The 27,994-nt window shown below is 60.8% G+C and overlaps 2 protein-coding genes across 7 annotated transcripts in view; one reads left to right on the plus strand and one right to left on the minus strand.

Annotated features, from left to right (window-relative positions):
• The window catches only part of TUBGCP6 (tubulin gamma complex component 6), a 19,840-nt gene extending 4,013 nt beyond the window's left edge, over nucleotides 1-15,827 (plus strand). The window contains exons 3-26 of one of the 6 annotated variants that reach the window (XR_012039037.1): nucleotides 825-1,035; nucleotides 4,471-4,644; nucleotides 5,424-5,545; nucleotides 6,036-6,111; nucleotides 6,230-6,339; nucleotides 6,486-6,577; nucleotides 6,670-6,809; nucleotides 7,614-7,763; nucleotides 8,309-8,390; nucleotides 8,482-8,570; nucleotides 8,651-8,766; nucleotides 9,855-9,993; nucleotides 10,296-10,367; nucleotides 10,552-11,824; nucleotides 11,988-12,046; nucleotides 12,187-12,328; nucleotides 12,399-12,567; nucleotides 12,676-12,817; nucleotides 12,902-13,096; nucleotides 13,178-13,310; nucleotides 13,376-13,589; nucleotides 13,676-13,875; nucleotides 13,971-14,616; nucleotides 14,935-15,827. Coding sequence is in view for 4 of the 6 variants with exons in the window: in XM_072843438.1 (XP_072699539.1) it covers nucleotides 825-1,035; nucleotides 4,471-4,644; nucleotides 5,424-5,545; nucleotides 6,036-6,111; nucleotides 6,230-6,339; nucleotides 6,486-6,577; nucleotides 6,670-6,809; nucleotides 7,614-7,763; nucleotides 8,309-8,390; nucleotides 8,482-8,570; nucleotides 8,651-8,766; nucleotides 9,855-9,993; nucleotides 10,296-10,367; nucleotides 10,552-11,824; nucleotides 11,988-12,046; nucleotides 12,187-12,328; nucleotides 12,399-12,567; nucleotides 12,676-12,817; nucleotides 12,902-13,096; nucleotides 13,178-13,310; nucleotides 13,376-13,589; nucleotides 13,676-13,875; nucleotides 13,971-14,062 (4,192 nt within the window). In the remaining 2 variants the exon portion in view is untranslated. Of the gene's footprint in view, nucleotides 1-824; nucleotides 1,036-4,470; nucleotides 4,645-5,340; nucleotides 5,546-6,035; nucleotides 6,112-6,229; nucleotides 6,340-6,485; nucleotides 6,578-6,669; nucleotides 6,810-7,613; nucleotides 7,764-8,308; nucleotides 8,391-8,481; nucleotides 8,571-8,650; nucleotides 8,767-9,854; nucleotides 9,994-10,295; nucleotides 10,368-10,551; nucleotides 11,825-11,987; nucleotides 12,047-12,186; nucleotides 12,329-12,398; nucleotides 12,568-12,675; nucleotides 12,818-12,901; nucleotides 13,097-13,177; nucleotides 13,311-13,375; nucleotides 13,590-13,675; nucleotides 13,876-13,970 lie in introns of all 6 variants that reach the window. The other 5 variants (XR_012039038.1, XM_072843438.1, XM_072843437.1 and 2 more) reach the window with 5 other exon arrangements.
• Nucleotides 14,141-27,766, minus strand: SELENOO (selenoprotein O). Its single transcript, XM_072843440.1, has 9 exons — nucleotides 27,186-27,766; nucleotides 21,537-21,740; nucleotides 20,484-20,664; nucleotides 19,461-19,591; nucleotides 18,859-19,139; nucleotides 16,116-16,266; nucleotides 15,034-15,219; nucleotides 14,748-14,904; nucleotides 14,141-14,652 (listed from the first exon to the last, which is right to left on the minus strand). Exons 1-9 carry the CDS (start codon nucleotides 27,764-27,766, stop codon nucleotides 14,479-14,481), a joined length of 2,046 nt encoding a protein of 681 aa, XP_072699541.1. The 3' UTR covers nucleotides 14,141-14,478.
• Nucleotides 27,767-27,994: the final 228 nt, after the last annotated feature.

Raw genomic sequence — 27,994 nt, forward strand, 5'->3', positions numbered from 1 at the left:
ATTCGCTGAGCCCCCTTTACTGAGAAATTACTCTTTCAGTGGGTTTTAGAAAAGAGCTCTTTCGTGTTTTCCAGTAGGGGTTGATGGTTTTCAAGGGAATATTTAAAAAGTGACACTGTTTTTTTTGGCTGCTTTTGAATGATGTGCTGTGCTGTGTAGACCTGGTTCTTGAATTCCTGGCCTAGGGCCCTGTGGACACAGAGCCCCTGGAGGCCGCCATGTGCCCAGAGGTAGCCCTGCAAGACCCAGCGTCCCTTCTGTCCCACACGTCTTGAGCCTTGCTGGCCTGAGTAAAGGAAACCTCAGTAAAATATTCGGTTGGCCCGGGGTGGGGGTGGGGTGGGTGGGGTGGGTGGGAGGTGCTGTGCTGGGCCCACCTGCCTGGTCCGCTGCGGCCCCTGCCCCGGGGTTCCCCCTGCCGGCTGCAGGGCACTGTTGTCTCAAGCCCTCAGGCCCGGGAGGGGCGAAAAGGGCCTCATGCTCATTTTGAGTCACGGTTTCACGTCTGCTGTATTCAACTTTGCATAAAGTCCTCGGGCTCGTCCGTGTTGTAGTGTGTGTCACAGAGTCCGTCCCTGCCGGGGTCCTCCTCCGTTTTACGGACTGGCCATGTTGGTTGATCCGGGCCCCTGCCGGCGACCCCTGCGGTGCTTCCGCGTGGCTGCCTTGATAATGCTGCTGAGGGCTCCGTACTGACTTAACCTAAAGATTCAGCATAATGCCCTCCGAGGGTCCGCGCCCTGGTCTTCTCAGGCCCTCTCCCTCTGCCTTCTGCCGGCGCAGCTCAACCCTGTGCTCAGTGTCCCCCCCTGTCTCCCACGCAGCCCCCCCGGCCACAGAGAGGAGCCCTACCTCACGGAGGCCGGCAGGGACACCTTCGACAGGTTCTGCAGGCTCTGCCGAGGGGAGCTGCAGGCGCTCGGCGGGGGCCTGCTGCAGGTCCCGCAGCCCGTGCTGGTGAAGGAGTGCGAGCTAGTGAAAGACGTGCTGAACGTCCTGATTGGGGTCGTGTCCACCACGTTTTCCCTCTGCCAGGTAAGCAATGGCTTGGCATGCGAGGCACCACCAGCCAGACAGCCCGCCGTCTGCCTGGCACTTTACAGGGTAGATGGGAGCCCCGTGCAGCAAGCAGGCAGCCCCCGAGGCAAGCTGCTGGGTGGCAGGGTGGGGGTAAACGCCTGCGGGTCAGCTGGCCCAGAGGTCATGGCCACAGTCTCCTTGTTTCAGTTCTGAAAAGTATTAGTTTATGAACGTCCTTTCAAAATAGAAGAGCGGGGCACCCGGGTGGCTCAGTGGTTGAGCGTCTGCCTTCGGCCCAGGGTGTGACCCCGGGGTCCTGGGATCGAGTCCCGCATCGGGCTCCCTGCATGGAGCCTGCTTCTCCCTCTGCCTCTTTCTGTGTCTCTTTGGAATAAATAATTAAAACCTTCTAAAAAAAGTGAAGAAAAGCGAGATTGTTATTGGTGAAACAGTAGAAACGTGCCTGCCATCTCCATGTCCGTCCTCAGGAGGTGTTGAGAGGCCCTCGGACGCTTCCCTGTGCTTGGACTGAGTGCTCGCTCAGCTCCTGGAGCGCCTGCCTTGCAGGAAGGGACCACGTAGTCCGGACACTGTCACTGGCTTCACCTAGTGCCACTCGCTCGGTGCGTGGGCTTCTCCTCTTGCCGGTGGTGGGAGAGCATGGGCAGTAGGGGCCATTGATCGGCCTTGTGCCCCTTGCTGGGCATTTCTTCTTCTTCTCTTTTTTTTTTTTTTTAAAGATTTTATTTATTCATGAGACACAGAGAGAGAGAGGCAGAGATACAGGCAGAGGGAGAAGCAGGCTCCCTGTGGGGAGCCCGATGTGGGATTTAATCCCCAGACTCCGGGATCACGCCCCAAGCTGGAGGCAGAGGCTCAACTGCTGAGCCATCCAGGCGTCCCATGGGCACTTCTAAAATAAACAAATACATTTACGGACACGAAGCCTCTTGTATGTGTGATTCTGCAGCCCCCTTCTTTCCTGTAAGCGCCCAGGATCTCCGTATCTTACGCGTTCTCTTCTAGTGGCTGTTCTCGAACTGGAGTATGTGTGAGAAGCATGTCCTGGGGTTGCCCGGATACGTGCTCTCCGACTGACTCCTCGGGTGGTTGATGTGGGTACTAGTGTGAGGGCCATCCTCTGGGAGACCTAGAATGCTGTCTTTATGGCCTCATATGAATGGCCTTACCATGGAACCCTTTTTCTTAGTTTTAGTAAAGTATACATAAGTTAAAATTTACCATCTCAAGCACTTTTTTTTTCCAGATTTATTTATTTTGAGCGGGAGAGCAGAGCGTGCATGAGTGCGTGCGAGCAGGAAGAGGGGCGGAGGGAGTCTTAACCACACTCCTCACTGAGCATGGACCCCCTTGTGGGGCTCGATCTCACGACCCTGAGATCATGGCCTGAGCTGAAACTGAGAGTTGAATGCCTAACCGATGGCACCACCGAGGTGCCCCATACATTTTTTTTTTAAACCACTTTGAGGTGTACAATGCAGTGGCTTTAACTACATTTACAGTGTTGTGTGGTCCTCATCACTGTTTCCAGAACTCCCCACCCCACAAAGCTGTGTCCCCGTCACACACCCTCCGCCCCCGGCCCCTGCTCCACCGGCTCCCCTGTGCCTCCTAGAGGTGGAACCATATGGGATTCGTCCTTCTGTGTCTGGCGTAGGTCACTGAGCACAGCATCCTCGGGGCTTACCAGGTGGGGGCGGGTGTCCGCGGCTCCTTCCTTAGGGCCGAGGATGGGCCATGTATGTATTCCTGTGTTTTATCCCAGTTTTCATCTGTACGTGGATACAAGGGTCACTTTCACCGTTTGGCCAGCGTGGATGTAACAAAATAACATTCCTAGTGACCTGCGGGTGGAAAGTGCTGTGTCATAGTTCTGGTTTGTGTTTCCATAGTGACTAATGGTTTTGAACATATTTTATGTGCTTATTGGCCGTTTTGTATCTTTTTTTTAAAAAGATTTTATTTATTTATTTATTTATTTATTTATTTATTTATTTATTTATTCATTCATTCATTCATTCATTCATTCATTCATTCATGAAAGACACACAGAGAGGGAGGCAGAGACACAGGCAGAGGGAGAAGCAGGCTCCATGCAGGGAGCCAGATGTGGGACTCGATCCCGGGACTGTGGGATCATGCCCTGAGCCAAAGGCAGGTGCTCAACTGCTGAGCCACCCAGGTGTCCTGTTTGTGTATCTTCTTTGCAGAGTTGACTATTTGAGTTCTTTGCCCATTTTTTTTTTTTAATTTTTATTTATTTATGATAGTCACAGAGAGAGAGAGAGAGAGAGGCAGAGACATAGGCAGAGGGAGAAGCAGGCTCCATGCACCGGGAGCCTGATGTGGGACTCGATCCCGGGTCTCCAGGATCGCGCCCTGGGCCAAAGGCAGGCGCCAAACCGCTGCGCCACCCAGGGATCCCTAATTTTTTTTTTTAAAGTAATCTCTAGGGCAGCCTGGGTGGCTCAGCTCTTTAGCGCCACCTTCAGTCCAAGGTGTGGTCTTGGAGTCCTGGGATCGTGTCCCACGTCAGGCTCCCTGCAGGGAGCCTGCTCCTCCCTTTGTGTCTCTGCTTCTCACTGTGTGTCTCATGAACAAATAAATAAAATCTTTAAAAAATAACCTCTACACCCAACGGGGGTTTGAACTGATGACACCAAGATCAAGAGTCACACGCTCTACTGACTAGGCCAGCCAGGTGCCCCATACTTAAGTTTTGTATACGGTGTGAGGGGAGGGTCCAGCAGTTGCACGTGAATGTCTGGGTTTTCCAGCACTGTTTGTTGAAGAGACTGTTCTTACCCAGCGAATAGTTTTGGTTCCCTTATTGAAAATTAAGTAACCATATACGTGAGGGTTTATCTCTGGGTTTCCTCTCTTGTTCCTCTGGTCCAGGTGTCCGTCTTTATGCCAGTAGCGCGCTGTTTTGATTACTGTAGCTTCCAGATAAGTGGAACTGGGCAATAAGTTTTGAACTGGGCAAGTGTGAATCTTCTAACGTTTTTATTTTCCAAGATTATTTTGGTTGTTTTGTTCTAAGATGTTATTTATTTATTCATGAGAGACACAGAGAGAGGCAGACACAGGCAGAAGGAGAAGCAGGCTCCCTGCAGGGGGCCCGATGTGGGACTCGATCCTGGGGTCACGCCCTGGGCCGAAGGCAGGCGCTCAACCACTGAGCCACCCGGGCGTCCCATGAAAAATGTTTCCTTGTTGTTTGTGTTTGTGTGTGTTTTTGTTACAAAGAGTGGGACCGTCGGGTTATGCTTTGTGCCCACCTGCTCTTGGCTGTGGCGCTTACTGTTAGTGTGTCTTACTTTGGGGTGCCCAGTCTTGGGGACACTCCACGCTGGAAGTGGGGGAAAGGGACACCAAGCATGTTGGGCTCTGGGTGCTTGAGCTCAGTAGCCCCCCTGCCCTGTCCAGCCAGCCCAGACCTTCGTGGTGAAGCGGGGTGTCCATGTATCCGGGGCATCCCCCGAGAGCATCAGCAGCCTCCTGTCAGAGGTGGCCGAGTGTGGGACACACTACGCGCGCCTGAGCCAGTTCTCTCTGCAGCCTGTGCTGGACTCCTTATGCGGCAAGGGCCTCGTCTTCCAGGTATGGCCTCCCCCTCACGGCTGTCACCCCCTAGGATTCGAGAACTTTATAGCCGGGCCACACCCGGGTAGGGTCCTGCTGCTGGGAGGGGCAGGTGTCCACGGCGTTTGGGAGAGCGGAGAGGCATGCGTTGGGGAGGCAGGGTGCCGGGGCCCTCCGGGTGCTAGGCTGCTCGGGCACCTTGGCTCTGTAGTGCCCTCTGGTCCTGCGGCAGCAGTGGTGGGTGATGACCAGGTTTAGCTTGGAGATGGTGCAGGCTGGGCCTGTGGAGGCTGACCAAAACAGGACAGACCTCCACGTGGGTTGTGGGTCGTGACTGGTGGGTGGGCTGACTTGTTCCGGAGCAGTCTGTGCACAGCTGCTGTGAGGACAGGAGCTGAGCTAGGGCCTGCTGTGCTGGTGCAGCCCAGGACGCATGCGCCCTGAGAGCCCAGGGTTTGGGCAACCAGAGGCCCTGTCAGAGTTGGTGCCTGAGCACGCGGCCTAGCTGCCCTTTCCAGAAGGGCCCCTGGGTCCTGCAGTTTCCAGTTTCCTGCTGTCTCTGGTCTTGGCTGCAGGGATGGGTTTGCAGTAGGCCCTGAGGTCCCATGAAGGGCCTGCGTTCTGGGCATGACCCCCAGATGCCCCCTCCCAGCTGGAGCTGGAAGCTGGACCCCAGGGTTAGGTCGTGGGAGCCGAGCCTTTCCCCTTCCCCAGCTGCAGCGTGTCCTCCGGTTCCGAGCTCAGCGGCTCCGCGCCTATGCCCGGCCGCCCTGCTCCGGCCTCCTCCTCCCCCACAGGCCTTCACCAGTGGCCTGAGGAAGTACCTGCAGTACTATCGTGCGTGTGTCCTCTCCACTCCACCCACCCTGAGCCTCCTTACCATCGGCTTCCTCTTTAAGAAGCTGGGCCGGCAGCTCAGGTGAGCCTCAGCGTGGCAGTGGGTGCGGGGCCGTGGGGGGCCTCTGCCCCTGCCAGGCCCAGCGGGAGCCGTGTGTGTGGGTGGCCGACCTGGCGGCCCGTCTAGGTCCCTGCCAGTGCCTGTGGCAGGTGCCATCTGGAGAGGGGGACGCTGGGAAGGAGGGTTCTGTGGGAGAGGAAACCTTGCAGGCAGAAGAGGGGAGCTGGGGTGTGGGGATGGGGGCAGTGTCTTGCCAGCTGAGCGGGGGGCTGGGGGGGCTCTGGGAGGTGGTCTGGGGCCAGAGGAGGTGTCACTGCATGAGGCGGCGGGGGGCAAGGAGGCAAGTCGTGGACTTGGGGTGGTTCTGAGTCTTTGCCGAGCCTGGGAAGGAGGTGGAGATGCCCAGGGGCCCAGAGTCCAGGGGTGCTGAAGCTGGGGGGATGGCGGGCGGATGGGCCTGGGGGTCCGTGTGTCGCCTGCCCGGTCTCCCTCAGCCCCTCCCTGTGTGCAGGTACTTGGCCGAGCTCTGTGGTGTTGGCGCTGTGCTCCCAGGTGCCGGCGGTGAACCCAGGGCTGCGTTCCCCACCGTGAGTTCTGGTTCTTCGGGTGCGGGCAGTGGGAGGGGGTCCCCTGGGGGGCTGAGCGTCCAACTGGGCAGCTCTGGCCTCCGGCCCCACCCTGAACCACGCCCCGTGCCATCTCCAGGGCGTGAAGCTGCTCTCCTACCTCTACCAAGAAGCCCTGGATAATTGCAGCAACGAGCACTACCCCGTGCTTCTGTCCCTGCTGAAGACCAGCTGCGAGCCCTACACCAGGTGGGCCGCCCGTCCCCGACCCCGCACATGCGGGAGCCGCCCAGGTCGGAGCCCTGCTCAGGGCAGAGTTGTACACTGGGAGGGGGCGCACTGCTGGTTGCACCCCTGCGGCTGCATGCCCCTCACTGCCGGGCGCCCACCCGCAGGTTCATCCACGACTGGGTGTACAGTGGGGTCTTCAGAGACGCTTACGGCGAATTCATGATCCAGGTGAACCACGAGTACCTGGGCTTCAGAGGTAGGTGGCTGCTGGCTGGGCCTCTGCCGTCAGGCTCGGGGCCGGGGCCGGTGCGTGACCACAGCCAACTGCGTGTCCTGTCCCACATGCAGACAAGTTCTACTGGACCCACGGCTACGTGCTCATTTCCAAGGAGGTAGAGGACTGCGTCCCCGTGTTCTTGAAGCACATCGCCCACGACGTGTACATCTGTGGGAAGACCATCAATTTGCTGAAGCTCTGCTGTCCCCGGGTGAGGAGGGCCCCCCCCCTGCTGTCTTCCTGGACGCTCTGGTCCCGACACCTGGCCATCAGGCTCTAGTTGGTGCTCACCTGCTCCTCATTTTCCCCGAGTGTCACAAGCGATCTGTTGAGTCTCTGGGCACTTGTTCAAAGTCAGGAGGAAAAGCAAAGGTGTTTCAGAGGCCAACGGGCAGCTGTGGGAGACTGCCCAGGGAGACCGCGCCGGGCGCATCCACAGGAGGACAGACCCAGGCCGGTGTAGAGAGTCGGGGGGCACAGGGTGGCCAGGCTCCAAGAGGGAGGCCTGGCAGCAGCTCACAGATCATCCACAGGGCAGGGCCTGTGATGCAGTGCTACTGGGTCTGGGTGGGGGGCCAGGGGCCCAGGCTGTGGCTGGAGGGGCCCCTCCTGTGCTGGGCCAAGGACACACTGGAGCTGTTGGGACGTGGGGAGCGACCGGGTGGGCTGCAGGCATGGGGAGGGCCGGGGCTGGGCGGTGGCTGGCGTGGGGTCTGTTCCGTCCAGGCTGACCTCAGCGCACGGGTGCCCGCGTCTGTAGCCCACGCTCCTGCCGTGAGGGAGGCTGAGGGTGGCCGTGGGTCCTCACAGCTTCTGGAGGGTCGTTGGTGGGAGGTAGGCGTGGCCAGCGCCGCAGGCAGAGACCCCCTCACAGCTGCCCGGGACATCCGCGGAGCCGCACCCCTCAGTGGAGTGAATGTTCCTGGGAAAGTGAGCGTCCCCACAGCTCAGCGGGAACAGAGCCGGGCAAGGGTCTGCGTGTCGCTGGCTCACTTCAGCTTCTCCCCGTTGGCAGCATTACCTCTACTGGTCCGACGTCCCTGTGCCTCGGATCTCGGTCATCTTCTCCCCCGAGGAGCTGAAGGAGGTTGAGAGGGACTGCGCCATCTACGTGGGGCGGATGGAGAGGGTGGCACGCCACAGCTCCATCAGCAAGGAGGAGAAGGTGCCAGGCTCTGTGGGCCTGGGGGCTTTCCTTGAACCCCCGCCCCTAAGGGTCTTGGGCAGATGGGAGCAGCGGGCAAGATGGGGAGGCTGGGCCTGAGGCTCTTGGTGGGTAGGGGGGTAGGGTACTGGGGGACACCCGGGGCAGGGGCTCTGTCCTCGCCTTCGTGGGCCCCTCTCCTGCTGGGCAGGGGCTAATGTGCCAGGTCCTGAGCTTTAAGTAGTTTGGTACCCAGGGCTGTGTTGACGGAAGGCTGCTTGTGGCCTGGCGGCTGGTGGCAGCAGGGACAGGTGGGCGGGGGCTGGCTCCTTCCCTGAGCTCCCAGGCCCCCCCGGGGGGCACACGCGGGTCTGGGGGCTCGGCCACCAGTTGTTCTGAGGCTGTGTGACTACCTAGGCTTGCTGCTGTGCAGGACGGGAGCCTCGCCCTCGGGGCCGGTGCTGCCCCTGGAGGGGCCCGCGCGGGGTCCCAGCAGCCCCGCGCTCAGGCCATCCTCAAGGGGGGACGGACACTTAGGACATCTGTTTACAGATGGTCCTTTTCAGGAGTTACGAATGGAAATTGCAAAACAAGAACTGATCGTGCACGCCCGGGAAGCGGCATCCAGGGTCTTGCGAGCGCTCAGTGGTCCGTGTGGCTTGGGGCCTCCCTCTGTGGGTGGGGGTGGGGGCCCTGCTGTGGGCTCCCCATAACACCGCCCCCTCCCATCGCAACGTAGATCGGCAGACGTCCGAGCGCGTGGCCTTGGACGCCCGGAAACGAGAGCAGTTCCAGAGGCTGAAGGAGCAATTTGTGAAGGACCAGGAGGTAGGTGGTATGGCCGCGGGTGGTGCCGCCTGGGGGCGTCCGGCTCTTACCTGGGACGCTGTGTATGGTCCTCTGTGTAGCGGCGCCGGGCGGCCAGGCAGGAGGCGTTGGATGACGACTTCGGCCACGCGCGAGAACTCCGTGACAGGGAGCGGAGGCTGAGGGCCCTGGAGGAGCAGCTGGAGAGGAAGGCGAGGTAGGTGGTCACTCGGCGCTGACCCTCCTGGCGTGATCCTGTGACAGTCGGCTTTTTATTTTGGAGATTTTCAAGTGTTTTAAGGTAGGAAGAGGGATCCCTGGGTGGCGCAGCGGTTTGGCGCCTGCCTTTGGCCCAGGGCGCGATCCTGGAGACCCGGGATCGAGTCCCACGTCGGGCTCCCGGTGCATGGAGCCTGCTTCTCCCTCTGCCTGTGTCTCTGCCTCTCTCTCTCTCTCTGTGTGACTATCATAAATAAATAAAAAAAAAAAAAAAAAAAAAAAAGGAAGAGTGGGGCTCTGAACTCGGGCTGCACACCTGGGCTGAGTGCTTCTGGCCATTTTGCCACGTTCGGGTGCACTCAGCCCGGCAGCTGGACAGACGAGGGCCTTCGTCCAGCCCAGCGTCCGAGAGTCTGTGCCATTGCCGTGCCGGCAGCTTGGCTGCAGAGCTGGTGTCTCCCGGGGCACCTTTCTGGGGGGAATGTTTCTTTCTGCCCGTCGTGTCTCAGGATCTCATTGTCCCGACCTTACACACTGTCCGTGGAGTGCGTGTGCACGTGGGGGTAGACTCATTCTGCCATTTACGGGAGAAAGCGGGGTGTAGGGCCGTGTCCCTGTCTGGGGCAGCCAGATGGCTGTCAGCCAGCCCCGCCTGACCCAGGTTCTTGTCGGTGAAAGGACCAAAATCTCGGAGTGAGGTGCTGGGGGCTTCAGGAGAAGCACGTGCAGCGTTTGCGTCGCGCTCTGGGAAACTTCTGCATTTCTTTACTCCCCTGGAGTTCGCAGCTGGGGGGCAACCGCCTTCCCCCTGGGGCCTGGCCGGCTGGCCTCCTGCCAGTCCTTTGGCTTCGGGCCGCACAGGGGCTCATTCTGGCTGCTGTGCCCTGGCCAGGTCCCTGCCCGGCGGGGTCCCTTCCTGCCGCGTAGAGACCTGCCTGGCAAGGCCCCTGCTGGCCTGGGAAGGTGCCAGGCTGTGCAGACCACCCGCTGAGGGCCCCTACCGTGGGGAGCCGCCCTGGCCCACGGGGCACCAGCTGGATAGCGTTGGGCGGCCGCGGCAGCCGGTGTCTCTGGGTGTGGCTTCAGGCAGGCGCTGGTGGACCATTATAGCAAGTTGTCAGCGGAAGCAGCTCTTCGAGAGCAGAAGGCCCTGTGGAGAATCCAGCGGCACAGGTTGGCAAGCACACGGCTTCGCTTCCTCGTGGAGGACCAGAAGCGCGTTCAGGTATCGCCATGGCTCCCAACAGACGCTCTTCCCCTGAACAGCCCCTGAGAGCGTATGCAGACCCACGTTCTGGGAGGGCATCGGTTACTGGCTCGGGGACGCCATGGCTGGGAGGAGGCCGTGCCGCCCTCCGACGACGCGGCCAGGGCTGAGCGCTCTCTGTAGACCCGGGCCCTGTGCGCCTCCGTGCTGCGGCTGCAGGGGCAGTTGGGGCTGTGGTTTCCATGCGTTGGCTGAGGGTGGGGCGGCTCTGGGTTGGATTGTGTGGGGCCAGGTGCTCACCGCTGCTGCCTCAATTTCAGGAGATGCTGAAGGACGTGTCCGAGGGGAAGCCCCTGGAGCCACTGGCTGTCATCCCTAGTGTGGGCTCCCAGGTGAGGGGCCGGGGGCTGGACTCGGTGCACAGCATGGGGCTCTGAGCTGGGCGTCCCAGGTCTGCACGGTCCTGGGATCACCGTGGGTGCTGGGCCTGGCTTGTCCCAACGGTTCCCCACTTGACGAGCTTTGGTGCTGGTTGTAGACCTGAGCTCGGCGGACCAATGCCCACGTGTGTTTCAGGCTCTGTCTCCAGGACTCGCGCACCCTGCTGGGGGTGGCCGCTCTGACTCTGGGTACGTGGTGCAGCAGCGTGTAGCTGAGTGGGACAGCCCAAGTGCACAGACACCGCAGCTCCTCAAACCTCTAGCAGCAGGGACCCATGGCTCGGGGCCGGGAGCTGACCCAGGGCCGTTCCCCGAGGGCCTCAGCATCCAAGACTTCCTACCCACAGCCGGGGAGGCCGAGCAGCCTGTGCCCACAGGTGTGGCCTCTGTCCTGGAGGAGGCGCTGCAAACCATTGGCTCAGACCTGCCTCCCTCGGCTCCATCCGAAGTGGTGGGCACAGAGCCCCCTGGGGCACAGGAGTACGACTTCAGAACCATCCTGAGGCCTGCTGTAGTGCCCTTGGCTTCCCCGGGGTCTGTCCAGACCGTGGGAGGAGGCTTGAACGATAAGGGGCCGCAGCTGTGGGGGGACAGTGTCCTGTCGCCAGAGAACACAGGCGTCCCAGATAGGCAGGTGGCTCTGCCTCACCCACACCCCCCTGGGCACAAATCCCCCCAGGAGGAGAGAAGCCAGGCCATTGGGCAGGTCCTTGGGCATGTGTCAGAGGGCAGCATTCCTGCAGGGGGTTATGTTTCTGGGATGGCGCCCTCCCGCCCGCGGTGGAACATCCATGGACATGTGTCTGATGCCAGCATCAAAGTCGGGGAGAATGTGTGGGATGTGGTATCTTCCCGCCCACGGTGGAACATCCATGGACATGTGTCTGACGCCAGCATCAAAGTTGGTGAGAATGTGTGGGACGTGGCTCCCTCCCGCCCACGGTGGAATGTCCACGGACACGTGTCTGACGCCAGCATCAAAGTCGGGGAGAATGTGTGGGACGTGGCATCTTCCCGCCCACGGTGGAACGTCCACGGACATGTGTCTGACGCCAGCATCAAAGTCGGGGAGAATGTGTGGGACGTGGCTCCCTCCCGCCCGCGGTGGAACATCCACGGACACGTGTCTGAGTCCCACGTGGTGCTGGGTGCACTTTCTGGGGAAGGCCAGCCCAATGCAGCGAGGCCCTGCGAGAGCCCTCCTGACCATGTGTCGCAGTCTGGCCTCAGCCTGGGAGCACAGAGCCCTGTCTGGGAGCACGAGCCACAGCTGCCTGCAGAGACGGCCTCAGACGGTGCCTGTGCTCAGGTGGCCGGCTCCGGGAGTGGGCATGCGCGTGGGCTCCAGGCTCCACTGTCTGCAGTGGTTGGGTCCGGGGATCTGGGCGATGGTAACCCTGAGGAGCCAGGTGAGTGGGACCCTACAGCTGTCCTATCAGTGGTGGCACCTGTGGGCCCAAGAGGGGTTTGGGCAGAGGAAGGGCAAGAAGTCCACAGCCTTGGGGACTTGGGAGGTGCCACCGCACAGTAGGCACTTAGCCCAGACTCCTCCCCCCCCCTTGTGTTGCTCAGGATCAGGGACGAGTGCAGACACTGACAGCCTTTCTCCAGGTCACCCTATAAGCTTACAGGTGAGGGCAGACATGGTTTGGGTGGAGGGAGTAAGCCTCGCCACCCGCCCGCCGGCCTGCCTTGCTTGGGCGGTGAGGGTCTAAGGCCTCCAGGACGCGACAGCTCGGAGGGGACCCCCCACCCAGCCTCTTCTTCCTAGGAAGGCGCTGCGGCCCTCAGCAGCCCCAGCCTTGGCGAGGAGGAGGCTGCGGCCCAGCGCTGGGGGCAGGAGCAGGCCTACCTGACGGGCCTGGCAGAGCAGTACCGCCTGGAGCAGTACCCGGACAGCTACGAGGCCATGTGTGAGTGCGCGGCGGGGTGGTGGGTCCCCGTGGCCCGACCGCGGCCTGACCGCGGCCCGCCGTCCTGCAGCAGAGCCTCCTGTCGCCCACCTGCTACACCACGGGCTGCCCCGGGCCTTCGCGCTCCCAGAGCACCCCCGGGGCCGGTCGGGTGCAGATGAGACCGCGGTGCAGCTGAGCGAGCTGCTGCCCCTGCCGGTGCTCATGAAGCACTCCATCACCGCCCCGCTGGCCGCGCAGTGAGTGCCCCCGCCCTCCTGCCCTGCCCTGCCCTGCCGTCCCCGCCCCCGCCCCGCTGACCCCGGCCCCGCCCCTCCCACCCTGCTGACCCCGCCCCCACCCGTCAGCGTCTCCCTGGTGAACAAGGCGGCAGTGGACTACTTCTTCGGGGAGCTCCGCCTGGAGGCACACTTCGAGGCGTTGCGGCACTTCCTGCTCATGGAGGACGGAGAGTTCGCACAGTCCCTCAGCGACCTGCTGTTTGAGAAGGTGATCCCTGGGCCCCGCGCGGGTGGGTCGGGCGGTGGTGGTGCCCGGAAGCCCTGGGGACACCTGTGCTCTCTCCGGCCTCAGCTGGGGGCGGGGCAGACGCCCGGGGAGCTGCTCAACCCGCTGGTGCTCAACTCTGTGCTGAGCAAGGCGCTGCAGTACAGCCTGCACGGGGACACCCCCTATGCCGCCAACCTGTCCTTCGCCCTCAAGTTCCTGCCCGAGGCGTTTCCTCCCAACGCCCCGGACGTCCTGAGCTGCCTGGAGCTCAGGTACAAGGTCAGCAGGGCAGAGCCGAGGGGGCCAGCCGGGGGGCAGCCCCATCAGGTGGGGGGCGTGCTAAGCTGGCTTCACCCCCAGGTGGACTGGCCCCTCAACATTGTGGTCACCGAGGGCTGCCTGAGCAGGTACAGCGGCATCTTCTCCTTCCTGCTGCAGCTGAAGCTGATGATGTGGACGCTCAAGGACATCTGCTTCCACCTCAAGCGCACAGGTGAGGCCAGCCGGCCCCGGGCGAGCCCCGGTTGGCACCATGGCTGACCCTCTGCCCTCCCACAGCTCTGGTGAGCCAGGCCGCCGGCTCCGTGCAGTTCCGCCAGCTGCAGTTGTTCAAGCACGAGATGCAGCACTTTGTCAAGGTCACCCAGGGCTACATCGCCAACCAGATCCTGCACGTCACCTGGTGTGAGTTCCGTGCCCGGCTGGCGCAGGTGGGCGACCTGGAGGAGATCCAGCGTGCGCACGCTGAGTACCTGCACAAGGCGGTCTTCAGGTGAGCCGCTGGGCCTGCGGCCGCTCCTTGGGGCCACGTGGGGGAGTGGGGGGGCGCCCCCCACTGGCAGCTGCCTGCTTCCCCAGGGGCCTGCTGACGGAGAAAGCTGCGCCCGTTATGAACGTCATCCACAGCATCTTCAGCCTTGTCCTCAAGTTCCGTAGTCAGCTCATCTCGCAGCCCTGGGTCCCGGCCAGCGGCCCCCGGGGTGCTGAGCACCCCAACTTCGCTCTCATGCAGCAGTCCTACAGCACCTTTAAGTACTACTCCCATTTCCTCTTTAAAGGTGACTGTCCCCCAGGGCTGGGTGGGCTTGGGGACAGTGGGCAGGAGCCAGCCCATGGGCCTGGCTGAGCTGCCCCCCCCCCCCCCCCCAACTAGTGGTGACCAAGCTGGTGAACCGAGGCTACCAGCCCCACCTGGAGGACTTCCTGCTGCGCATCAACTTCAACAACTACTACCAGGACGCCTGAGGCTGCACCGCACAGGTGCCCCCCACCCCTGGCGCTTCCTCCTCAGGGGGCGGGCAGGGCAACCACACGGAGACGGGCCAGGGGGAGAGGCTGGTTTATTGGGGGCTGTGTCTCCCCATTAGGAGCCACGTGTGCCAGCCCCTCCAAGGGTGGCAAGGTGGGTGGGGAGGCCCCACCCCCTGGGCCTGCTTCCCTCTGCTGAGCTCTTGTCCTTGCACAACGTGGCTTCTGTAGGGAGTGCACTGAGCGTGGGGTGGGGCTGCTGAGTCTGCATCGGACAGAGACAGGTCAGGGCCTGACTGGACGTCTCGGCCGTCATGGAGAGACGGGGTGGGCTTTCCACAGGTGTGCCCCGCCTCAAGGACTCAGGGGGCCTCAGGGCCTCGGGGCTCCATGTGTGGAGGCCTCCAAGGCCGTTACGAGGATCACGTCACACACAGTTCGGCCGCCCACAGTGGGGGCTTGCTGCTGTAGGAGTGCCCCCCACTGTCTGCCCCGCTGGCCCCCTCGGGCTCCGTGGCCTCCGGGACCCGAGCAGCCTCCTCGGCCCTGTGGTAAGGGGTTTCCAGAAGCTCCAGCACCCGCCGTACCTGGAGAAGGGTGGAGAGGAGTTTTAGGGGCTGCCCCTGCCCCGGTTGTCCTCCCGCGGGACCCAAGGACGGAGAGGGGACGGGGGTGAGCTTGCCTCTGAGAAGTCTCCATTCTCTGCAGCCTCAATGGCGTTTTGTGCGATGTAGTTCCGCAAGACGTACTTGGGGTTGTTGGCGTGCATGACGCGCATGCGCTCAGCCTGCCAGGCCTCCTCGTCGCTGACGCCCTCCCTGTCCTTCTCCAGCCGGGCTCTGGAATCACATCCAAGTTGTTCTTTCCAGCAGATTCCGCCTCCCCCGCACCACTCCTGTGTTGGGCTCCCTGCACGGGGTGACGTCTCCTGGGAACATGGCGCCCTGAGTCCGCGCCCGCAGCCTCACCTGTACTGCTGGAGCCAGTCAGCCCAGTGGCCCTGGTTCTTGCTCAGCAGCTCGGCCGGGCTCAGCTGCTCTAGCCGTGACTGCTGCTCCACACGCTCCAGCTCCTTCGTGACGTTCGCCCGGGTGCCGATGAGCGCAAAGAGCTGAGGGTTGGACTGTGCCAGCATCAGCATCATCGAGAGCTGCCTGTGCAGAGGGGCAGTGTGAGGCGCGTTCCCACCCTTGGCTGGAGGGGCACGGAGGAGGTGGCAGCCGCTTTAGTGGCTCTGCTGTGCCAGAGCTGGCTGCCCCCCAAGGGGGTGACCCAGGCCTGACCAGCGAGGTGGCCCTTCATACTGGCTCTGCAGCCCTTTCATGTCACGGGACGCGTGTTCCCTGAGGGGGCAGGTGCCACGGGCGGGTAAGGGCACCATCTCGCTACTGCTGGGCACCTGCTTCTCCCTAGGGCAAGGTCACTGCCGTCCGCTTCTCCATGGTGGCCATGAGGCCGTGTCCTTCCCACTTGCAGAAGAGGTGGGGGGGGACCTGGTCCTACCAGCTGGTCCTCCATCCCATCAGCCTCCCCCCACGCTGCTGCGCTAAATTCTCTCAGACCAGTCTGTTGGCTTGTTTATTAAAACCCACAAACAGGGCTTCTGGGGGCTCAGTGATTGAGCGTCTGCCTTCGGCTCAGGTCATGATCCTGGGTCCTGGGATCGAGTTCCACATGGGGCTCCCGCAGGGAGCCTACTTCTCCCTCTGCCTGTGTCTCTGCCTCTCTCTTGGTCTCATGAATAAAATTTAAAAACACGCTGCTTCCGGGTTTGAGTGTGGGCTCAGACACCGTGTGCTGCCCGCAGTGGGAGAAAGTGTGGGAAAGCATGGGCTGGGGGGAGCCTCAGGGCCCCAAGCTCTTCTTGGGAAGCTGCTGCCCAGCCTGCTCCACCGGCCTCCCCATTACGGTGGCTGCGCTGCCGTCCCTCCCCCGGGGGCCCGAACCCTCCCTGCTCAAGCTGCCTCGGCCAGCTCTCCCTGACGTTCCCCAGGGTCTACATGGTCTCCCTCTGGAAGCAAATTCTAAGAAGTGAGACCCAGGTACCCACCGGGGATCCATCTGGGGTCGGAAGGCGAGCTTCAGCTCCTCCAGGGAGGCACACTGTGCGGTCAGCGCGGCCAGGAACTCGGGCAGGCCCAGGGCCTCCGGCCCAACTGGGAAGGAGCTCAGCACGTAGAAGGTGTTCGTGAAGTCAGCTCCTGGAACGCGGCAGTGCTCAGGGTGCCAGCAGACGGAGGCACAGGTGGCCCACCCACCCGCCCCTGGCTGGGCCACCACTCCACGCCCCAGGTCCTTCAGCTGTGCGTCAGGTCCAGGCAGCAGAGGCATGCAGGTCAGGCCCCGGCCACCCCTGCTGTGCTCCGCGTCCCCACTGCCTCCTGGGGCTGCAGAACATCGAAAAGAAGCCCCTGGGGCACATCCAGACACACGACAGACACGGGGAGTCCTCAGGCTGACTTGTGAGAACAGTCACCGCAGCCCCTAGAACGTCCCGGAAATAGACACAAGAGGAAACGGCCAGGAACCAGAACAGTCTGCTACAGAGACAGGCGCCAAGGAGGAGAGGGATAAACACGGCCGGGACGCGGGCGATGGCTACCGACAACCCCTCCTCAGGGACGACTTCAGCAGTAAATGGATGGATTCTCCCCACGTGACACGGCCAAAAAGACTTTGAACTTACCGAGTCCAAAGGGAAAGGACAGAAAAACTATCCCAAGTGCCAGAAACCCGCAGAGCTGGGCCAGCCCTGCCACCGTCAGACACGGGGCCTCTGCAGGAGACCACGCACCACCAGGGCTATAGCGACAGACAGTCCACTCATCAAGATGTGACAGGTGCAGGGGCCAAGCCAGCACGAGACACACAAAGCAAATGTTCGTAACATGGAAGGAGGACCGGCATGGTGCCTTGAGGGCACGGGAGGCTGCAGCACCCCACTTTGGTAATGGATGGAACGTCCAGACGGCCAGGCGATGCCGAGAGGGCTGCTGGCCCCACCGGGACGGATGGGTTCAGCCACAGAGGAAGTCTTGATCTGCTCAGAGGACGAATCTCCAACCACCACGGAAGGAAGACTGTGGAGGAAAGCTGGAGAATTTGCAGATCATGTGTAAATTAACCAGTGTGTCCAAAGAGAAATTCAGAGGGAAACGAGAAAATACCTACGGCAGGAAAAATGTGGGAAACATAAATACCGAAATTTATAGGAGGCCGTGAAAGCAGTGGGACATTGAAGGTGCTCATCAGCTACGTCAGAAGAGCAGACCTGTTTTGTCACAAGAAAAAGAACTTTGCAGCTGTGTGGGGATGGAAGTCGGTGTGCACTCAGGTACACCTGAACTCCTACAGGTCAGGTGCATCTCGGGAAACAAAGCCTCCAATCCTACCTAAGGAACTAGATGGAAAGCCAAAAGGACTAAGGTTAGCAGAAAGGAAGGGAACAGACGGCACGGCAGAGATCAGTGAGGGAACCGAACAAGCGAGAATCACTGAAACCAAGAGCTGATTCTCTGAAGAGACCAACAAGATGGACTTGAAGCCACTGACAAGTAACTAAAATCAGACACGAACGCGCGGCCGTGACGAGTGAACAGAAGACAGACTGTAGGGGGCTCCGCACGGTCACACGCCAGTGCGTCGGGTACGAGAGCAAATGGACAAGCTCCTAGAAACATTGTCGGCCAAACGGACCCAGAAAGTCCGAGCGGTTCCGAGCAGTCTGTAAGCTGTGAGGAGGCCGAATCAAACCCTCTGCAGGGACACGGAGTACCAGACAGTCCCCCCGGTGAGCCAGACACCTGAGCATCAGATCCGGTCCTCAAACTTCCAAAGAACAGGAGGGAACACCTCCTGATGCACTTCAGGGGAGCAGTGCCTGGGTAGCAAAGCCAAAGACATCCCATGGGGTCTGTGCTGCTCCCTCGCCCGCAACCTGAGCCCACAGCCCCATCTGCCCTGATCTCTGGCCTCCAGCCCCAGGACATGAGAATTCCGTGTGTGCCGGGCAGCCTGCCGCCCGTCACCACAGAGGCATAACTGCCCACGACAGGACCCGGAGGGAGAACGACGACTGTGTGTTCATCTCAGTGGGTGCAAAATGGGAAGAACTTCCATAGCAAACACAAACTAGGAACAGAAGGAAACGTTCTCAATCTCGTAGAAGCCATATCTGAACAAGCCAGACACCCTGGAATGTAATGGTGAGAGACGCCGAGTGCCCCGTAAGACACGGATGCCCACCGTGGCTGCTTCCACCAGCAGTCCTGGTGGTTCCTGGCTGAGCAAGCCGGGGGCTCCGCATCGAGACGGCTGTCCACGCAGAAGCACGGCCCCACAGTCAAAAGCAAGGACTCGAGCAGATGTGTGTACATCGGTCTCCGCTCCGCAGCAGCAAAGCGCGGCCGTCCATGCGAGGGGCCGTGACAGTCATGCGGCCATAGAAGGAACAGAATGTGGACCCCGCCACGCAGAGAGCCAGCACCACCCTTATCACACCCTGGACGGGTCCACCTCATACGAGGTCCCCACGGGATCAGACCCACAGACAAAAGGAAGAACAGGGGGTGCCTGGGTGGGGGGGGGAGGAGGAAACAAGCACAGGGTGTCCCACTGGGGAGACGGAAACGTTCTGGAGGGGACGGGGTGACAGGTGCACCGCGGGGTGAATGTCCTGGGTGCCCCCAAGCGGCTCCCCTCACGGTGACAATGGTCAACCTCACGTGGTGTCTGCTTTGCCAACCTGAGGCGGCCGGGCTGGCACCGTGGCACAGCAGCCCGCTCACACTCACCGGTCAGGTGCATGGTCTCCAGGAGCTTGGCCACCAGCACCCCGTCGTCATCCAGCTCCGTCCGCACCAGGCCCAGCTTCCTCCGCATCTTCTGCAGGTAGTGCCGGCGGAACTCGGAGTCAAACTCCTCGGCCAGGATGGCCTCACCCAGTTCGCGGGGCAGCTCGGGCTCCAGGGCCTCCAGCAGCTTCTGCAGATTCCACTTGCAGACCTCGGGCTGTTTGCTGTATGTATAGCGGCCGGCGTTGTCGGAGGCATTGCACACGTGGTCAGGGTCGTACCTGGGGCCAGGGTGGGGGGGTCCGTGATTGTCCACGTGGCCGCTGTGGGCCGGCCCCTCAGGCTCCACTCTGCCCTGAGAGCAGGGGGCCGCCCCCTCTCCATGCCACGCCCCTGCCCAGGCCCCCGCCCCTGTCCCCCCGGGAAAGCAGGCCCCTCCGCTTAATGCCTTCCAAGGGATTTGTGCTCCTGGGAACGGCTGACCAGGCACGGCCAGGAGCTGAACACCGCACTGAGCGCGGACGCCAGCCGCCATGCACACGGCAGGTTGCACCTGGGGGTCCTGGCACCCGGGGTGCCCACAGGCTGGCCCCGCTGCCCACCTGTCCAGGAAGCCGAAGGGCCCGTAGTCGATGGTGAGCCCCACGATGCTCATGTTGTCTGTGTTGAGCACACCATGGCAGAAGCCCACGCACTGCCACTCGGCCACCATCCGTGCCGTGCGACGGGTCACCTGCAGCGGGACGGGTCCAGGTGGGCCCTCTGCCCCCCGTGAGCCCCTCAGGCCCGGCCCCTCGCTGCGCTCACCGCAGGGAAGGACGCGTGGGAACGTGTAAGGAGAAAGCACCCTGGAGGAGGGATGCGCGAGGGCTCTGCTTGTCCACTCAGCCACCTGCCTCTTACGTGCTCACCGATTCTGGCTCTTACGAGACCAACAGCGTCAGGAACCCTGACATTCCTCGACTCGGGCCGGGCGAGGCACACAGATGCCCTGCAGCCCCTCGCACGGCCCACCGCGTCAGGCCAAGGACCCTCCAGGACCCAGGCAGCGTGGTCCTCTGGCTTCACCTACCCAGTCACCCCCCACGGTGTGAGCCGAACCCCGAGATGCCTCCAGGCAGCCCGGAGCCTGGGGGGACAAGGCCCCACACATGCATAGCACTCATCTGCCGGCCCTGCCTTCTCTGTTCCCACGGACGCCACAGGTCCCGGGCTCGGGACGTCGCGTGAGACATCCATCCTGTCCCGGGGTGCCAGCCACACCTGAGCACACTAGTGTGGACCCAGGCGCGGCTGTGACCCGGGCGGACGCAGGGTGCGCGGTCAGGTACCCAGCACCCACTGACGTGGAGACCTTCCCTCACGGCTCCCCGCGGGGCCTGGCAGGGCACAGGACTCGCCAGTGTCGCCGAAACCAAGTGATCCGTGGTGTGTCCCGGGACCCAACCCTCCACGCAGCACTGCCGGGAAGTCAGTCTGCTCAAAGCCAACAAGTGGTCACAGGCTTCAGGACAGGCGAGCGACTCAGGCAGCCAGGCAGGGAGCCAAGTGAGAAGCTGTGTCCACGGGCGAGTCGCCTGTGTCCTGGCAGCCAGGGCCGGGGTGCTGCTGTGCGGCCCACCTACCTCCCGGAAGAAGGCGGCATTCCTCTGCACACGGTCCTCGGTGTGAGCGGCCTGGATCTCAGGATAGAAGGTGCCGATGACATAGTCAAGCATCTGGACCCGGATGTCGTTTCTCCCCACGCTGGGGCCCTCGCGGCCTGTGTGCTCATCTGCAGGCTTAAAAATCTCAAAGGATCCGAACCTGCAGGGAGGACGAGGTCAGGCAGGTTAGAGGAGACCCCAGCCCTCGTGAGGACGCTGGCCACAGGGTCTCGTGGCCCAGGCTGGGAAGAGCACCCCGGTTAAAGCAAAACCAATGGAAACCATTGTCCTTTGGGGACATGCAGACCGTTCGCCTTTGGTCACGTCCCCCACACGCCGGGCTGCGGGAGGCCGAGGAAGGCACGACTGACCCTGGGGCGCAAGGAGGGCTCTGTGCTCACCCCTGCGTCTAGGAGCACGTCAGCGACCAGCGTCCTGCAGTGATCGTGTCACCCAGGGGGCCTGAGGCCACGTGCGGAGATGTCCTCGGTCTCACTGACTGGCGTTCCCACCAGCAGTGAGCGCCATGTGGTCGGCCAGCCAGCGGTGCCGCAGGGGAAGCAGCCGGGGTCTCCGCGCAGAGGCAGGCGAGTGCCCTGGCTCCTCCACCCCCAGAGGACAAGAGCAGGAGCCAGGGACTGTCAGCCTCGGGCGTGGGCCAGGGCCACGGGGTCCTGGCTCCACAGCACGGGGAACCATACGGTGCCAGGCAGCAGGTGACACTGGGGAGCGACCAGGACAGGAACCAGAGGACAGAGGCTGCTGCGCGGGACGTGAGCGGGGCTGGCCAGGGCAGCGCGCAGCAGCCGGCCGTCCACAGCAGGCCCGGGCTCCTGCCCAGAGGCCCCGTGCCCTGCCGTGGGTGCCCGGCATTGACCCCGTGGGCCGTCCGCTTCTGCGGCTCCGGGCCCGGCAGGGATGGGGTCCCAGCGCGTGGGGCCCCGCGGGGCAGCCCCTCCAGCAGGCCCCTGGCCACCTGCACCACCTGCAGCTCCGGGAAGCACGCGCACAGCCCTGGGGCCCCGGCATTACCTCAGGAAGGTGGAAGCAATCCGCAACACCACCGTGCACTTCTCGTATTTGGGGTTGCCGTCATAGAACACGTCTCGGACGACCGTGGACTGGGACGTGACGCAGGCCCCCGCCCGTGTGGTGGGGATGCCCAGGTGGAACATGGCTTCGCTGCACAGGAACTCCCGGATGCTCGACCGAAGGACTTTGCGGCCGTCAGCCTGTCTGAAATCACACACGCAGGTCACGGCGGCGTCACGCGGGAGGGACTCACAACGTCCTAAAGGCTTTTTGGAAACCATTCACTGGCAGCTGCAGCGTCACTGCGGGAGGACCCTAGCTTAGAGGATGCCAGATGCCACGGCCCCGAACATGGCCCCACGCCTGGCCTGCAGCTGGAGGCCCAACTAATGCTGGGGACAGCGAGGGCTCCGTCAGGCCTCCTGGCAGGACCTGCACCGCAAGGTCACACACCCCACCCCACCCCGCCGCAACCCGCAATTCTACTTTAAGTGCTCTCGCCATGACCTAGGTCAGCATCACCCATAGCATCAGATGTCGTCGGCTGCCCTGCGTGCCTCGGGCCTTCACGCCGGGCCTCCATCCTTTCAAGAACAGCCCTTGTGGACCAGAACCACCTCAGGCTCACAGCAGAGCCCCGAGGAGAGTACAGGGAGTTCCTGTCGACCCCGAGCCCCCTCGACTGTCACCACCACCAATGCACACCTGTTACAACCCATGGACCCGCACGGACACGTCCCCGTCATACACACCGCCGTCTCCGCCAGGGCTCGCTCCTGTGCGCTCGGCTGCGTGCGTCTGGGCAGAGGTGTGACGGGTGGAGGCGGGTGATGGCATCACTCGGAGCAGTCTCCCGGCCAATTCCTCCCTCCCCTATAACCCTTGATCTTTTATGCGTCTCCATAGCTTTGTCTTTTCCGGAATGTGACCATTACAGCACGCAGATTTTTCAGACCAGAGTCTTTCATTTACGGTTCCTCCGTGTCTTTTTTTTTCTTTAACCCAATGTGGGGAATCCCTGAGATCAAGACCCAGAGGGAGAACCAGAGCCGGATGCTCACCTGAGCAACCCACCCAGGTGCCCCACTCCGTGTCTCCCACGGCTTGGTAGCTCGTCTCTCTTTGGCGCTGAACAAGATCCCACTGTCTGGATGGACCCCATGTCACGTATCCACTCACTGACCGAGAGACATGTTGGTCGCTTCCAAGTTTGGGCAATTAAGGATAAACCTGCCATGAGCATTTGTGCACAGAGCTTTGTGTGGACACAGGTTTTTAATCTTTTGGGTAAATAGCAAGAAGCACAACTGCTGGATCATATGGCATGTTTACTTTTTTAAGAAACTGCCCAACTGCCTTCTGTGGTGGCCACGCCACCCTGCGTGGCAGTCAGCGAGTGTGCGCTCCTGCTGGTCCCCATGTCCGCCAGCACTTGGTGTGGCCAGGCCTCTGGATTTGGGCCGTTTTGATAGGTGTGCCATGCTGGCTCACTGTTGGCAGAATTTGCATTTGATGACACATGACGCTGAGCTCCTTTGTGTGTGCTTATTTTCCAACTCTGTCTCTTCTTTGGGGACATATCTGTTCGGGTCTTTAGCCCATTTCAGTCCTTGTTTTCTTACAGTTGAGTTTTGAGAGTTCTTCGTATACTTTGAGTAAGTCCTTTATCACGTTTTTACAAATGTTTTCTCCCAGTCTAGTTTTTCTTTTCATTCTCTTGGTATTGTCTTTTGCAGAACAAAAGTTTTAACTTTAATGGAGTCCAGCTAATCAGTATCTCCTTCATGGATCTTGCCTTTGGTGTATGTGTCTAAAAAATCATGTCCAAACCCAAGGTCCTCTGGGGTTTCTATCTTATCTTCTAGGGGTTTTATAATTTTGCATTTTACATTTAGGTCTGTGATCCCTTTTGAGTTCATTTTTGTGAAGGGTATAAGGGTATATTTTGGTGTGCAGATACCCAGTTGTCCCAGCACCATCTGTTCAAACAACTATCTTTGCTTCTTTGTCAAGATCAGTTAACTACATCATGGGGGTCTATCCATTGTTCCATCAATCTATTCTTTCACCAACAGTGCATTTTCTTGATTACTATAGTTTCATAGTAAGGCTTTTGTCAGGTAGCGTCAGTCCTCCAACTTTGCTCTTCAATATTATGTTGGTTTTTGTAGGTCTAAAATAACCTACTGAGATTTTGATTGGGCTTGTATTGAATCTACAAGACAAACGGGGAAGAACGGACATTCTGACAACATTGAGTCTTCTCATCCATGGACATGTGATATATCTTTCCATTTGTTTCGTTCTTTGGGATCTTTCATCAGTTTTGTAGTTTTCTTCATAAAGACCTTGTACGTATTTTCTTAGATTTGTACCTAAGTATTTCATTTTGAGAGGTAATAATGGTAATAATATTGTTTTTAATTTCAAGTTCTGGGATGCCTGGGTGGCTCAGCAGTGGAGTGTCTGCCCTCAGCCCAGGGTGTAATCCTGGAGAACCGGGATTGAGTCCCACATCGGGGACTTCTCTGTCTCTCATGAATGAATAAATAAAATCTTTTTTTTTTTTTAAGATTTATTTATTTATTTATGATAGACATAGAGAGAGAGAGAGCCAGAGACACAGGCAGAGGGATAAGCAGGCCCCATGCACCGGGAGCCCGACGTGGGACTCGATCCCGGGTCTCCAGGATCGCGCCCTGGGCCAAAGGCAGGCGCCAAACCGCTGCGCCACCCAGGGATCCCCTGAATAAATAAAATCTTAAAAAAATAATTTCAAATTCCAATCACTCATTGCTCGTATATAGTAAAGTGACTGACTTTGTAATAAGTTTACCTCCTGAAATCTTGCTGTAACTGCTTATTAGTTCTTTTTCATCAGATCTTTGAAATTTTCTACATAGATGTTCATCTGCAAACAGAGTTTTATTTCTTCCATCTCAATCTGTATACCCTTAATTTCCTTTTCTTGTCTTACTGCATTAGTTAAGACTTCCAGTGTGATGCTGAAAGGTAATGGTGGGGGAAACATCTTTACCTTGTTTCTGATCTTAGTAGGAGAACTTCCAGCCTCTTCTCACCAAGTAGATGTTAGCTGTCGGTTTTCTGGAGGTACTATCAATTTAAGGAAATTCCTCTCTTCCTAGTTTACTGAGTTTTTGTCAAGAATGGGCACTCTATTTTGTCAAATCCTTTGTATGTATGCTGCATATACTGATATGATCATGGGTGCTCAGGGTTTTGCAAGCCCTCACTGTGTGAAGATACATCTAGGCCTCCTGCCTCTCCCTGCCTGAGTGTGGCTCATCCCAGTGTGAGTGACACCTCTAGAAACCAGATCTGGCGGTCACCCCAGGGCTCACGGCATCAGCCTCTGGCCAGTGGGACAGGTGCACTCCATTTACCTTCTAGTCTATATAAAGAACTGTGACAAGGAAACCTACTGTCAAATGTCAATCCACTCCTCCCTGGTCCTGGGAATCCCCTCTCACCCAGCCAGATTTCGTGTTCAGCGGGAAGCCAGCAGAGCCCAATTTAATCTTGAATCTGGTAAAACTGGTCCTGAAAATAAGCAGCCTGTCTTCTTCCCAAGGCAAAAGCCAGAACTGGACCATTACATAGCAAGGATAAAGGGCCTCAGAGGGCAGCCAGGCACCCACAGGGCCAACAGGACACATGACAGCAGTCCTTTCTCCTGCACACCCGTGTCTGTTCCCCTGCAGAGCTGTGAGGATGGACCCAGCTGAGGACAAGGTATTCTGTACCTGCCAGGAGAAGCACGTTCTGAAATCTCAACCCCTCCAGCAGGCGGAGGGGGCGGCACAGGCATGAAGTCACCTGCCCACCCCACCAAATCCTTATCTGGGGATCCAGCAGGAGCTGGCCGGAAGCCACTCACAGCCACGTTGGACGTCAGCCTTGCTGAGGCTGGGGACCCCAAAACACATCGGGGGGTGGGTGCCAAGCTGAGTAAAGGTTAACTGACCCTTTTCTTTTAAAGAAAAATATTGGGATCCCTGGGTGGCGCAGCAGTTTGGCGCCTGCCTTTGGCCCAGGGCGCGATCCTGGAGACCCGGAATCGAATCCCACGTCGGGCTCCCGGTGCCTGGAGCCTGCTTCTCCCTCTGCCTGTGTCTCTGCCTCTCTCTCTCTCTCTCTCTGTGACTATCATAAATAAATAATTTAAAAAAATGTTTAAAGAAAAATATTCTAGTGGATCTCAAATCTAGAAATACGGGACTTAACACTCAAGTTTTCAAACATAAAAGACATCCAATAGCTGATCACTCTCCCAAGAGGTTTGTCTTTGTAACTGAAAAAAACAAACTACTGAAATGAATACACAAAGTTTAAAGATGCTCAGAGAACGAGCAGGCCCCCAAGTGAGAAGCATTTACATATCCTCTGAAGGGACAGAGGTGTGGAGAGCTCTGAGCAAGGTGTTTGCGGTGGGTGGCGGTGGTGCCAAACTGAACTCAGGACACTTCTAGAGATAGAGCCATTTGGAAACTGGAGGATGAAGAACGAGCTCTTCTGGGGGCCAGAGATGGAGCTGCTGGGTGGCAGGCAGGGGGTGCAGGACCCGTTCAGCTCCTGGAGGGAGGAGGGCTGGGCACAGGGAAGTGGCCAGGGGAGACACCTGCCCTCAGGATTTCTTTGAACAGAAAATGGCAACTTGGCTGCAACTTTTTCAGCCATTGAACAAGCATTTAACAAATGTGGCTGGTTTGGCTGACTGTGCGCACTATGAGCCGCTACAGCTCCAAGGGCCCCTGCGCGTCAGGCTGCCTGGTCCGGCCCACAGGTGCTTGGAGGCCGTCCCCGGGGAGCAGCGGCCCTGAGGGGTCCTGTCCCTACGCAGGGTTCTGGCCACACCCTGTGTGCGTTGGGAGGAGCAGACAGGCCCAGGCGCTGCCCCGGGGCTGCCCGCAAACACGTTGCCTCCAGGGCCAGTGGCTGGGCTCCCGCACAGCTGATTCCAAAATCCCTGTGGTTTATGCGCAGAGGGTGGAGCAGCTGCTGGAGGGAGGAGCCGGGGGGTGGGGGTGCCCTCCCTGTGCAGTGGAGGTGGAGGGGCGTGGGGGGCACCTGGCTGCACCCTCCCTGTGCGGTGGAGGTCGAGGGGCATCAGGGCACCTCTCTGCACCCTCCCTGTATGGTGGAGGTCGAGGGGCATTGGGGCACCTCTCTGCACCCTCCCTGTGAGGTCCAGGTCAAGGGCCGTCAAGGGCACCTGGCTGCACCCTCCCTGTGTGGTCCAGATCAAGGAGCGTCGGGGGCACCTGGCTGTACCTCCCTGTGCGGTGGAGGTGGAGGGGCGTCGGGGCACCTGGCTGCACCCTCCCTGTGCAGTGGAGAGGTCAAAGGGCATCGGGGGCACCTGGCTGCAGCCCCGCGGCAGGGGAGGGGCTGGGGCCTCGGCACAGGCGGCTGGTTCCCAGGCCGGGAGACTGGGGTCACCCCACCTGTTCTAGTTCCCACATCACTGCAGCTCCGTGTCAGGCCCAGCCAGGGAGCCAGGGAGGGAGGCTGCGGGACTGCGCACGGCCCCGGCCCCGCTCCCCAGCTCCCCCTGCCTCCCCTCCCCGTCCCCCAGCTCCTCCCCCCTTCCCCACCCGTTCCCCACCCCTCCCCCCTCCCCGGGCCCACCTGGAGAAGGGCGTGGGGCCCGCGCCCTTGAGCTGCAGCTCCCAGCGCTCGCCGGCCGCCGTGCACACCTCGCCCAGGTACATGGCGGCGCCGTCGCCCAGCTGCCCCGCGAACTGGCCAAACTGGTGGCCGCAGTAGCAGTGCGCGGCGGGCTCGGCGCCCGGCAGCAGCGCGTTGCCGCTGAAGAAGAGCGCGGCCTCGGCCTCCCGGGCCTCGCGGGCGGCGGCGTCGGCGGGCGGCGCGCCCAGGCCCAGCAGCGCCAGCGCGGGCTCCGACAGCGCCACGAGGCGCGGCTGGCGCAGCGGGGCGGGCCGCACGCGGCTGAAGCAGGCCCCGGGCACCGGCCGCGGCGCGGACGGGGCGCCCTCGGGGCCGGGCGGCGGCGTCTCCACCGGCAGCGCGCGCAGGGCGCGGTTGTCGAAGCGCAGCCCCGCCAGCCAGCGGGGCGCCGGCTCCATGGCAGCGCCGCGGGCGGCGGCCGAGGCGGAGCGGGGCGCGGGCGGCGGGCGTCGGCCCAGCGGCGGCGACCGGGCTCGGGGGGCCGCGAACAAGGCCCTGAGCGCGGCCCGGAGCGCGGCCATCGGCGGCGCCGGAAGCCCCTGCGCCCCGACCGGAAGCCCCTGCGCCCCGACCGGAAGCCCCGCCCCGACCGGAAGCCGCGGCCCGCGGGCCCGGCTGCGCAGCCGCCGGGTGGCGTTTGCTCGTGCGCCTGCGCGGGCCGCGCCCTCCAAAGCATGGCTCTGATTGGTCGCGGCGAGGCCCCGGGGGTCGGGGGGGCGTCCTAGGGGCGGGGGGACCCGGGGGGTGGA

The sequence above is a fragment of the Canis lupus genome, chromosome 11, assembly GCF_048164855.1.
Source record: "Canis lupus baileyi chromosome 11, mCanLup2.hap1, whole genome shotgun sequence".
In the NCBI taxonomy this organism is placed as follows: domain Eukaryota; kingdom Metazoa; phylum Chordata; class Mammalia; order Carnivora; family Canidae; genus Canis; species Canis lupus.